The 13,577-nt window shown below is 38.3% G+C and overlaps 1 protein-coding gene across 1 annotated transcript in view; it reads right to left on the reverse strand.

The window, feature by feature from the left end:
* The window catches only part of LOC109911163 (ral GTPase-activating protein subunit alpha-2-like), a 95,561-nt gene that overhangs the window by 1,198 nt on the left and 80,786 nt on the right, over positions 1-13,577 (reverse strand). Inside the window, exons 12-15 of the mRNA XM_048600908.1 lie at positions 12,981-13,160; positions 10,828-10,962; positions 9,911-10,059; positions 9,067-9,178 (exon numbers count right to left, since the gene is read on the reverse strand). Of these exons, the coding sequence (XP_048456865.1) occupies positions 9,067-9,178; positions 9,911-10,059; positions 10,828-10,962; positions 12,981-13,160 (576 nt within the window). The remainder of the gene's footprint in view (positions 1-9,066; positions 9,179-9,910; positions 10,060-10,827; positions 10,963-12,980; positions 13,161-13,577) is intronic.

A 13,577-nucleotide genomic window follows, 5' to 3' on the forward strand; every position in this document is an offset into this window, starting at 1 on the left:
TCCTCCCACCTATCCCCTCCTCCCATCTCAAGCCCCACCCCCATCTTCTACCTACTAACCTCATCCCGCCCCCTTGACCTGTCCAGCCTCCCTGGACTGACTTATCTCCTCCCTACCTCCCCATCTACACTCACCTTTACTGGCTCCATCCCCGCCTCTTTGACCTGTCTCCTCTCCACCTATCTTCTCCTCTATCCGCCTCCCACTCTCTCCCTATTTATTTCAGAATCCCCTTCCCCTCCCCCATTTCTGAAAAAGGGTCTAGGCCCAAAACGTCAGCTTTCCTGCTCCTCTGATGCTGCTTGGCCTGCTGTGTTCATCCAGCTCTATACCTCGTTATCTCAGATTCTCCAGCATCTGCAGTTCCTACTACCTCTTGACCCTGGATAGCTTTGTTCTCCAAGTTTTCCAAAGAAAAACACAACATTAAAAAAAACTGTCCCTATTGTACCCAACAAAGACAAGCTGAATAACCTGCCTACTTTATATCACCAATAATCTCATTATTTCACACAATTCCCTGGCTTTGCAAAATAAGGTGCAATTACCCCGTCCCCAACCCAACCCCAACAACCAATTCACACCACATTTATTTTGCAAAAAAAAAGAAACGAATTGTGAAATTCAAAGAGAAAGCAATTTAATTCAATTTCACCTCCTCCAGTTGCATCCCTCTCTGTGACACTGTTGCTTATTTTTGTTTATTTGTTTTGTTTTAAAGCATAAATTGCCTTTGGATAAAGATAAATCAGTTAAATACTTAAAGACAGAAAAGTTTAAAAAAAACATGCAAAAAGTGCACAGGTTTTGTAGAATTGTAAAATAAATATGGAATATGGTGCAAACATATGAAGAAAATTTCAACAAATGTCAGCATTCATGATCATTGTTGCGATTTCTAGGAAACCATAGAATGCTTCTACTTAATTTAAACGAAAGCAATATTAAAAATTACAATAATAAAATCAGCTTAATAAAATAGCAAAAATGGTAAACAGCAAAAGATTAAAATTTACAGTTAGAACACCGCCATTCTTCAGAGCAAATCTTGTGCCCCGTGCATTTTGCTCTCTCCGTCACTTGATATGTGCTGTTCTAGGCTCAAATTCAGACAGACTGTAATCACACCAGAGTTTGGGCACAGAAGAGACGTGAAACCATGTACTGGAGAGACTAACCACACTTTTGACTCAATGCCTCATGTGTTGAAATGAAGCAGCGACTGCCCGGAATGAGCAGCGAAATGGCAGAAAAGCAGTTGTAGTCACTGAATGCTAACAAAAATGGCTTTTGCAAAAAATTAGTTTAGTTCTTGAAGATTGAATACCTGAAAAATATGTTAACTACAATGTAATTATCCCAGCTGATGGTATTATTGGACAAGTCAGGTCTCAAAGTGAAACCTAGCATGATAGATTATATGTTTTCTTTTTGTTGTTTTCTTACCGGTGGTGATCAGTCATCAGTATCTTTGTGCGAATGTGGTCAATGATAAATATGAATATGGTCAAGATAAAACAAAGCTATTAATAGATATGTAAAAAAGCAGTTTAGAAACATTTAAAAACAGCAAGAAGAAAACCTGAATCCCTTTCCCAGCAATTTCCTTTACAGACACAATCTCAGTGAAGCAGCAATACTATTTTAATTGTTTAATTTCTTATTTAACTGACAAGGTGCAAGTACTTCCCTTCAGGGACTTTCTATACATTCAAAAGATATGATTCTCTCCAAGAGATACAAAATCACTGGCTACCTCACTCACTTTTCTAATAGATCTGTAACAAAAGCCCCGTCTAACTGCTAAAATAGTTAAGAACTTTTTCCCCAGCTCCGAAAGCCCAGACTGTCACAAACTTAAGTGCCTTTCTGCTGGTGTGAAACTTTTCTTCACAACAGAAACTGACTGTGCACCTCCCTCTCCAAGTCTCTGTATTCTGCAAAGCGTCAACCTTGTAAAGAATTCATTGATTAACTGCCCAGATAACGCATCTAGTCATTTATTATATGCCAGATGCTTTCTTAGAAATTATGTTTGAAAATGTTGAAAAGTGGCTTTCTGGTCTTTTAAAAGAAAGAAGTTACCTTCACAGAACTAAAACCAAAAAACCTATTTACCTTAACTATAAAATCCAAATTCCTAAATTGATATTATAAACCTTTTATCACAACAGGCTTGGTAGTAACAAAATTGTAGCATTAGAGGTTATGCCAACTTTAATAATGAGGAAAATCATGACCAGACTGTTGGAAAGCAACTTGTTTATCAATTTAAAGCAGAATTAAAAGTCACTTAATATCAAACCTTTTTATTCAGCATCCTACATTTGAAGGCAAATGCAACACCTAGCAACGGAACAACAGCTCAACTAAAGCCTCTTCTTGCTTTTGTACTACCATAGATATGCACATTGTTGCATTATTGAATCCTTATACTAAACAAAACAATACAGTGCAGCCTATTTGTAATGAATATTGACAAGTGTACCGAGCACATAACAAAATGAGACAATTCTCAGTCATGATGGAATTATTCGCTCATTACAAAATCTGACAATCAACCACAATATTAGCAGTAGTTACTTTAAAAAATCTGGATTGTATATTCAAAATCCACCAGTGAACAATTTTTTTTTTTAAGTCTTTAACAAACTTCCCCCTGAATTGGGTGGCTTGCTAGTCCATTTCAAGGGGCAGTCAAGAGTCAAACCCTTTGCTATGGGTCTGCAGGCACACGCAGACTAGATGAGGACGACAGATTTCCACACCAAGATTTTGTTTTTGTTTTACAACAATGGTAGTTTTATAGTCATCATTACGGAGTCCAGCTGTTCTCTGAATTTGAACTCCACCAACTACTGCGGTGGTATTTAAATCATATGCCTAGAGCATTAACCCAGCCTCTGAATTACTAGTGCAGTGACATTACCACACTACCCACCATACCCGAGATTTTAAAAATATCCATTGGTTTCAGTTGTAGGAAACAGGAACTTGGAATCAACGAGCTTGGATAGATGTGGTTTAAAGGCAAGCTTGGGAATTAAAGCAAAGGCTGTAACTCAATGCATCTTGGCTTTTGAGCATACTTTTATCCTGATTCCAACAACCTGTATAATTTTATGCCACATTAAATGTGGCATTGTCCTACAAGCAACAAGAATCCTTGTTCTGAAATAACTTTTTAGATCTTATTTTTTGCAGATAGTTCCAGGGATTTATAATAATCTAGCAACAATGGGGATTAGTAACAATCTGGCAGATACCAGCACTTATCAACAGATGGCAACAGACCGATACCACAACTAGGAAACCAAATCACCGCTACCCTAAGGAAATTACACCAGACAGGGGAAATTAACAAAACAGACTACCCGAGGATAAAACCGGATGGATCAAACACAACCCATTTCTATGGGGTCCACAAGATATACCAGCCAGAAGTGCCCCTTAGACCCATAGCCCCCTCCCGGGTACACCAACATACAGACTGGCTAAAGAATTACAACGGAAACTGACACACCTCGCAAATGGCTCAACCCACGCTAACCACTTGGCCCAAGAACTCCTCAATATCAAAGACGCCAGAATCGACAAAGACAAAATTATGACCTCTTTTGACACGACAACACTGTTTACTTCCATTGACATCCCCTTAGTTAAGGGAACACTAGCCTCATTACTAGACAAACCAATAATGCCAAACCCCTACAACACCAACACCATCAACAAAGACAGCAACCTCAAACTGCTAGACTTATGCCTCACGATCCACTTTGTCTTCAACGGCCAACTATACAAAAAAGTCAACCGAACACCCATGGGATTACCCATGTCAGGACTTATAGCTGAAACAGTAATGCAAAGACGAGAACGGACAGCTCTTCCCATTAACCAGCCAAAACTGTAGGTCCACTATGTGGATGACTTATTTGTCGTTATCAAGTACACAAAACTGGAGGAAACCCACTAACTCATCAACACCATTCTCAACAGCATAAAATTCACTAGGGAAGAGGAGAACAACAACTGACTCCCATTCCTGGGCTTAACGGTCGAACAAAGGGCCAACAGCAAGCTCCAGACCAACATGTACAGGAAGGCCACCCATACGGACCGCATACCGAACTACAACAACAACGACGCCAACACCCACAAATAGAGCTGCATCAGAACTCTGTTCAAAACAGCCATAACACACTACAGCACCCCGGAACTGCACAAAGCCGAAGGACACCTCCACAGCATCTTTAAAAACAACAGCTACCCAAAAAGTGTAGTCTGCTGGTACTTAACAGACAACAGGAAAACACAGCAAGGCCGAATATACTAGTCACCCTGCCATTCATCAAGAACGTATCAGAGATGACCACCAGACTACTGACCACTAGGAATCATGGTAGCACACAAACCCACAGCTACACTACAACTACTAAACAAGAACAAAGGATCCCATACTCACAACTAACAGGACCGATGTTATATATAAAATCCCATGTAAGGACTGCCTCAAACACTACACTGGACAGACCTGGAAAAAAAAAACCATCAGGATACATGAGCACCAACTAGCTATCAAGAGACACAATCAACTATCACTTATTTCCATACACACAAAGGCGGCCACCAATTTGACTGGGACAACGTAACCAACCTAGGACAAGACAAAGACACACATGGGAATTCCTAGAGGCTTGATACTCAACTCTGAACTCCATCAACAAACATGTGGAAATACACCCTACATACCAACTTCCACGAAGCAGAACCATAAGAGGCCAACAACCACATCAAACCGGACCACATAAATAACAAGTGGGACAGACCAACAACACTTCATCGGAGGTGCACTGATGATGTTACCTGGTATGGTGATAAAACATCTGCGAGCAAACCTACCAGCTCAGCAAACAAATCAACAACCCTAGTAACAATCAATTCTGCAGATTACATATGAATACTTAACAATTGCCACCGCACAAATAAACTTGTCTGTGTCCTTCTATAACTTGCAACAAGGTTTCAGTTTCTATGTCACAACCTCAGTTTGGTTTTAGTTTTCTTAGAAACATTAAGTTCAATTTTACTTGGAGGTTTTTGTTTCTGTTTTCTGTTCTATGCTAACTTCACTTTCAGTTCAACTTGTTTTGAGAATAATCTCAAAAATATATAAATTAAACTTTGAAATTATAGATTTCCTCACAACAGAAATCTTTTAACCTATCCCTCCTTGGACAAAATACCAGCTAGGATTGGATCAAGAACAAAAATTGAATAGTCAGCATTTTAGTGGGAATGACACGAAGGAAGTGACCCAGATATCTTTCAAACAAGATAAGACTAACCAGTGAAGATGGTAGAAGGAAGAGAAACTTTAAACAGATGGAAGTCCAAGGCTAATTCAGGAAGAGTGCGAGAAAGGTCTGACTTTGTGAAAAGTAGAATTTGGAAACAGCAATAGATGCTCTGAATGAATGATCTCTAGCGAGTAACAAACAAGACCATAAGCTGTTCATCCTTATTAGAGATAAGGATACGGGACAGTGAAGATACATTTCAGGAACTGTGTCATCCCAAAATACTGATAAAGCATTAATTTTTTTTTCAATTATATGCTTGATTTTCCAAGTGACAATCTGCAAGGAGTAGCCTCAAATTTTTGACAGGAGATTTTGATCAAGACTCCTTCAGAAATTCAGAGCCATAATTCCATTCTGACAGCACCCTCTCATGCAGGGCTGTCAGAGGAATGCAAACTATGTCCTCTTTATAGAACTGTTAGCTATTACATTCTGAAGTTTAAAGACCCAGAATCATCTTCACAGTTGTTGTTAAATGCTAAGCGCACAAGGCAAGTGTGACGTTAGGGAGCCAGCAATTTCCGGGACAATGCTTCAGAGTTTGGTGTGCGAGAGATTTTGCAGGCTACCCATTTGCAACTTCTATCTACTCTGGAATAACATTTGCCTCTGAGTTGCCCAGTGTGTTTTTTGACATTAAAAGTTACTTCATGAATGTTTGTTGTTATTGGCTGTCAACAATGGCCATGTTGAAATTATCTTGGTTCTCTAAGACAATCCAAGATTTCTGGGCTTTAGAGAAAACAGGATTATGTTTGGTGCAGCTCAACTATATGTGATGTTGGATGGTAAAGCCAATTCTGTGCTAGACTCATTGATGGCTTTCCTCCATAACCTTGGTAACAAAACCGGGTCTACACAAAAGTTAACGACCTGGACGGAAGCCAGGCAAAATTCAAGTGCACCCATCCACCCTGCTACCCATCACGACAGGTTGCTAACTAACGTTATTATAGAAATTGCAAGATAAAACCTGCAGTAAGCAGGAGTTCAAATATTTCAGAAATTAGGTGAACCTAAATTGTAATTTCAATTTCAAATAATTTTAGGGAATTTCTAATTTGAATCCATAATAAAATGGAAGATTAAAAGAATCAACAAGAAAAATAAATGCAGTCCTGCTACATTTATTCAAGAATGGTAGTGGACAGTTAAACAACTCATTGGAGGAGGAGAAGGCTCCACAAATATCCTAATTCTTAATGATATAAGAGCCCAGCACACCAGGGCAAAATATAAGATTGAAGCATTCGCGCCAATCTTCAGCCAGAAGTTCCAAGTGGATGATCCATCACCGCCTCCTCCAGTGATCTCCAGCATTACAGATATCAGTCTTCAGTCACTCCACGGGATATCAATAAATAGTTGGAGACACTGGATACAGCAAAGGCTGTGGGCCCTGACAATATTCCGCACAGTATTGAAGATTTGTGCTCCAAAACTCGCTGCTTCCCTAGCCAAGCTCTTCCAATACAGTTACAACATTGGCATCTACCCAACAATGTGGAAATTTGCCCAGGTATCTCCTCTGCATTAAAAGCAGGACAAATCCAACCTGCCCAATTACTGCCCCACCAGTCTACTCTCGATCATCAGTAAAGCAACTGAATTGGTCATCAATAGTGCTATCAAGCAGCAACTGCCCAGCAATAACCTGTTCACTGACACCCAGTTTGGGTTCCACCAGGGCCACTCAGCCTCCAGCCTTGGTTCAAACATGGACAAATGAGCTGAAATCCAGAGGTGAGGCGAGAGTGACAGCCCTTGACATCAAGGCTACATTCAACCAAGCATCAACAAGCCCTAGCAAAACTGGAATCAATAGGTATTGGGGGAAAATTCTCCATTCGTTGGAGTCATACCTGGCACATAGGAAGATGGTCATGATTGTTGGAGGTCAGTCATCTCAGCTCCAGGACATCTCCACAGGGGTTCTTCAGGGTAGTGTCCTAGGCACAACCATCTTCAGCTGCTTCATCAATGACCTTGCCTCCAACAGAAGGTCAGAAACAGTGATGTTTGCTGATGATAGCTCAATATTCAGCATCATTTGAGACACCTCAGATACTGAAGCAAATATTCTAATTCAACAAGATCTGAACAATACCCAGGCTTGGGCTGACAAGTGACAAGCTGAGCTTCCATGCCAGATTATGACCACCTCTAATAAGAGACAATCTAACCACTGTAGCTTGACAATCAATGTTACCATCACTGAATCCCCTCTATCAACATCCTGGGGTTACCAGTGGCCAGAAACTCAGCTGTACTTGCCATATAAACAGAGGCTACAACAGCAGATCAGAGGCGAGGAATACTGTAGAGAGTATCTCATCCAGGATAGAGCAGCCCACTTAATTTTTTTTTAAACTCATTCATGGGATAAGGGTGTTGTGAGCTAGGCCAGCATTTACTGGCCATCCCTAATTGCCAGAGGAATCAACCACATTGCTGTGTGTCTGGAGTGATATGTAGGCTAGACCAGGTAAGGATGGCAGCTTTCCTCCCTAAAGAACATTAGTGAACCTGATGGATTTTTACTACAATCAACAATGTTTCACAGTCATCATTTACACTCGTAAATCCAGATTTTTATTCAAATTCCACTATCCACCATGGCAGGATTCAAACCCAAGTTCCCAGAACACTAGCTAGGTCTCTGGATTAACAGTCCAGTGATAATATCATTAGGCCACTGCCTCCCTTTCGCACTGCATCCACAAGAATCCATTCCCTCCACCACGGATGCTCAGTAACAGCAGTGTGTACTATAAGAAGCACCGCAAAATTCACCAAAGATCCTCACGCTGCAGTTTCCCAAACTACAACCACTTCCATCTAGAAGGACAAAGGAAACAGATATATGGGAATACCATCAACTGCAAGTTTCCCTCCAAGCCACTCACCATCCTGACTTAAAAATATATCACAGTTCTTAAACTATTACTGGATTAAAGTTCTTCAATTCCCTCCCTAATAGTATTGTTGATCAACCCACAGCAGGTGGGCTGCAGAGATTCAAGGAAGCAGCTCACCACCACCTTCTCAAAGGCAAATAGGAATGGGCAATAACTACTAATCAGCCAGCGATACCTACATCCCACAAATGAATAAAAAAACTAAGATATTATCAACAATCTATTCCTGCAGTCATGTCACTGGCTTCAAAACAAATCAACAGCCATTATCTTTTAAAACCCAATACCTGCTCATGCAGAAAACACAGTCGCAGCAATTTATAATTGGAGATGTTGACTGATTAGGAAACAGCGAATCTAAGTGGGTACCAGACATGCGTTGTGGGAGATTCCTCAATTTAATACCAATCCGATAATATCATTAAGGCACTAAAACAAGACTAGATACAACATAAAATATTGACCTTTGTAAACACCACAGGTAACGCAAAGTACGCATTTTCAACCAACACAAGGGCCACAAGTAAATCCACAAGAGCCAACTTGGATATCTACCAATACAAAGTGTATGAACCAGCATGACAATAATCAGCATTATCAGCTCTTGGTGACAATTAGTCTCTCAGTTTTCTTTCCTGGGCTCATTAAAGATAGAATTTACAAAGCTATTCAATAATGACTAATTCGACCTTTTTAAATACAAATTGTTAGATTACACAAATATATTGTACTGACACATACACACTGCATGGTTCACAATAAGCTAGTGCTTTATTTACACATTTTACCCGGAAAAGTAGGCCAGCCATGTGCTCTGCAAAAATATCCCGGTTGTGCAAATCCTGTTGCTTTGGCATAATTGCTTCAGTTATCTTCAGTAATACACGCAAAAGTTGTTCCCTGCGTGAAAGTCAAAAAAGTCCAGTCATTCAAAAATATACTAAGAATACATCCAAATCAACAACTTTGAACTTTTTTCAATTTCCTGTCCCTCTAGGATCGCATAATATATTTGAAGACATATAATTTTCTCAGCATTGAATTAATCACCTGCAAGAAAATGAATTTTAAATCTGTGGGCAAGGTATCCTGTTAGGTGCAAATAGTAATAAATAGGTCTCTATTACAGTCCTGTGCAAAGTAATCAGTTTACAAAACTACTGGAACAGCAATAAATTTCAGGGAAAAAGAAGAAAGTTTGGGAACCTTAGCAGTAGGACGCAGGACTTCAGCTCTTGGAAATATCCTAACATTGAAATAGATAAGTTACGACAGGTAATTTACATTAGAATAGTATTTCATACATCTTAAGTGCGGTAGGGCTATAGTACTTAAAATATGGTTAGGACGACCATTTAACTACACCATGAAATTAATGTTGGATCCAAGGAGTCAGAGAAAATATCTTCTTTGCCAAACTAAAGAAAATCTCAAAACTTCAAATCAAACAGAATCAGTTTAAGGTTAAATATTTATTTTGGCCTGAAGTACATAATAGAAATCAACAGTGTCAAATTAAAATTACATCAAAATGTGCTACCTACATTTGAAGGAAATGTGCACATTTACTGTTTCAAAAATATAAAACTAAACATCAGAAAAATATAGACAATGCCCGATAGCCGAACTCACCACGTTTTCTTGCTCATGTTTAATTCCATGATCATGTGCCTGTAGATACTTAATACTGCCTTGCAGACGTCAATCTGTTCCTCTAGGATCTTTGAGACATCAGTGCAGGGTTCCAACAAGAACACATTTGCAGAATTTGTCAAAAATACCTTTCAAAAATAAACATAAATTTTCCATCAAATGTACCTGAAGTATCACTGCCCTTGATAGGAACTGATTTCTCTGAACAATTATGAAAAGTTGTTAAATGTACCCATGCATTGATTCACTTCAAAGTGTATTAAAGCAAAATATAAACCACACTCTTTCAGAAAATCTTTCACAATTTTATATGACTTCTATATATCTTGCTCCTTGAATATTTCACAATACAAAAGTTGTGCAAATGCAAAATAATAATAGAAAATAATGGAAATATTCAGGAGGTCAAACAGCATTGAGAGAGAATAGGAGTTAAGTAACTCCATAAGGATGAAAAGTTTTTAAATCAAGATTGGAATACTGAAGTGATGAACAGTTTCAACAAAGCCATAGTGCAAGAAATGAGTCTTTCCTCTAGCGCAAAAGTTGCCCAACTGGCTGCAGACCTTTCAGCCACAGCATGTTGAACATTGTATGAAAGCAAGTCACTGAGCATTGTAAAGCTACATGACAAAGTAAGGCATACTGACATAAATCACAGAAATATTACTATTGTGGATATATCGTTGAGAATGAACAAAAGCCACACATTTCATTTTTGGGAGGAGATATTATTGAAAAGGAATCATTTCCACATTGAAACTGATTGCTCATAACAAAAATAAAATGTTGAGAGAGATCTAGAAGCACATCACATATTATTAAAGGGGGAACAAAACTATTAAGTGTCACCCTGAATAAAAATCAGCTCATACAAGAACTTGATCGACACTCACTTGCAACGTTGATTGAATACCAGCCTGAATATTTGCATTTTCCTCTTCAAAAACACAGCCCCGATTGATGGCATTTGTAAAAGAGTATGTTCTTCCCCAACTAGATGTACGCCGATGCCTTGATTGCTGAATGGTCTTAGAAGCAAAAAGATTTTACTATATTTATGCTACCATGTGCAAACCTCTGAGGACAGCATTTTCAATTTTGTAATTAATCTACCAACACTGAAATAGTCAAAATGTCGATCGTTCCATAAATCTCGACTTATCACTGTCATCCAATAAACAGCAAATTGATGTAGATAGATTATGCATGAATAAACCTATACAGCCCCCATGATGCCAAATCAAGAGAATTGCTTGGAACACCATCTACAGGTCAGATTTCAGTGTTGAATATTAAGGTATTAAGCCATTCTTCTTCAAATGCATTTATCCTTCCTTTTATTGAGTATCTACTTTGTTTTTAGCTTTAATAAAATATAAACACTAGACATATAGAGCACACCTGTCAAAAGATACAGAAAGAGGGCAAAACTCAAAGCAAAAAAAAAAATTCACAAACTGACAGAACATGAAGGTTATGCTGAAGAATATAAACTTTATCCTATCGGCCCAGAGGCTCTGGGCATCATTTATTGTTCATTCGTACTCCCTTCAGAAAGGTTTGCTAGACCATTTCAGAGCTTACTTAAGAATTAACCACATTACCGTCGGTCTTCACAACAATAATCGTATCGTGGCCATTATTACCGAAACAAGCTTTTCCAATTCCAAATTTTTTTTAAAAGAATGTAAATTCCACCAGCTGCCATCAGACTTGAATCTGTGTTCTCACAGCAGTAGGACACAGCCAGGATAAATATCCACAAACGAATGCAAAATTTTCTTCCTTCCATTAATGCCCTGAACAATTTATCACGGCCAACATATATTCAGATTGACAATTTAAAAAAAAAACCTGAATTGATGTCACTTTTAGAAATCCAGTTTCATCACCTGGGTGACTTCTATATTAATACTTATATCTCTGTTTTCAAACCATAGATGAGCTCACATGAAAACTACACTGCAAGTTTCATAATTTCGTAAACCAGAACCCAGCACTATTAAATTGGAGTACATATAAGATGGTCTTACAAATGAAAGTGTGTTATTTTAGGAAATGTTATGCCATCATTTAACATTTGTTTGGGATACAAAGTTAATCAAGTGAAATAAATTTCTATAAAATGGTATTCTGAATGTACAATTCACAATAGTTCTCAGGAATATACAGAATAATAAGAATCAACCTGTATTTATAAGAAGAATCAACCTGCCTTGCACAACTATATTTCAAAGCACTTCACAGCAAAATAATTAGTTTTGAAGTGCAGTCACTGTTTCCATATAGGAAATGCAGCAGCAGATTTGTAATAAGTTTCCACTAAGAGAAATGGACAAATGAGCAAATAATCTGTTTTTGTGAGGTTGATTGAGGGATAATTATTGGCCAGTCCATCAGGATTGCCTCTCTGCTCTTCTTCTAAGTGGTAACCATAGAATCTTTTCCATCTTTCTGAAAGTTTAGACAGGGCCTCAATCAAAGGCACCATTTCCAACAGTGCAGCATTCCTTCAGTAATGCATGCATGGTTTCTCTGCAAGTACAACAGGTTCTTTACATCTGGCATTGTTCCATCTCACACTTATAAAAATCACCATTTTGAACTAAATATTCTGGTGCAGAACTGTTTCCTTGGTTTTTTTTTGAGGGGAGGAAAGTATCAGAATATTTCCTGGACATAGTAGCACTTTTTCACCACTAAAAGCGACTTTAACATCAGGCACTGATAAGTACATGACAAAATGCAGACTATGTTCCTGACACAAGAATGCCTTAAGCCTAATCTTAGTTGCACATCCATGCTGCATTTGTTGATCATATTTGCTCAACTGTAAGTCTCATGGCTGTTCTACATGAACTTTCACTCCATCACTTAATTATTGGATTAAAATGCAAATCCGAGAGAAGAAAGGCTTGACCAATAGAGCTGGACAAGAAATCAACAGCTTTGAATTTTTGCTTTATATCAACCAAGAAAGTGTAAATGACATGAAAAATAGCAAAGTGGTTAATTGCTCTAATATCACTTGAAAATTCTTATTTACCTCTTTATTATCAGTCAGCAATACAGAAAGATGCTCTGGATGATCAACAACATCATCATCTGTTTCTGACTTTTCTGGCTCAGCCATAAATGGAGGTTTGTTTTCTTGCAAGATCCATTTTCGATAAACCTTTACCACTTTTTTTATTGCTGATGCTTCGCAAGAAGGTAGCAGAAAACCCTAAAAGAAATACCAATTAGATGCACAAGCTCTACTAACTGTAACATCAAACAAGATAAAACTACCAAGACGTAAACGTTTGTGAATGCAATGTATCAGAAGCACTTATAATTGATCAGCTTACTGAAATCAGTCCAATCATTTATTAATTGACAAATTCATATAATATTTTGTCGATTGATTGTTCCACAATAACAGGAGTTTCTTCAAACTAATTTAAAATGTAGGAAGAAATATGAGGAGTAATACACACAGTGACATGGAGTGATGATGGACTCATTTAAGCAGTACTTTTTACATACTAGCATTTTGCTATGATAGCCTTTATTGGCAACTTTTGAACTCAGATTTGCCATTCAATTGTTACAAAAATCAAGTAGCAGATGCACCAAATCAGGACATGCATCAGATGGAAGC

This window comes from Rhincodon typus, chromosome 9, assembly GCF_021869965.1.
Source record: "Rhincodon typus isolate 14 chromosome 9, sRhiTyp1.1, whole genome shotgun sequence".
In the NCBI taxonomy this organism is placed as follows: domain Eukaryota; kingdom Metazoa; phylum Chordata; class Chondrichthyes; order Orectolobiformes; family Rhincodontidae; genus Rhincodon; species Rhincodon typus.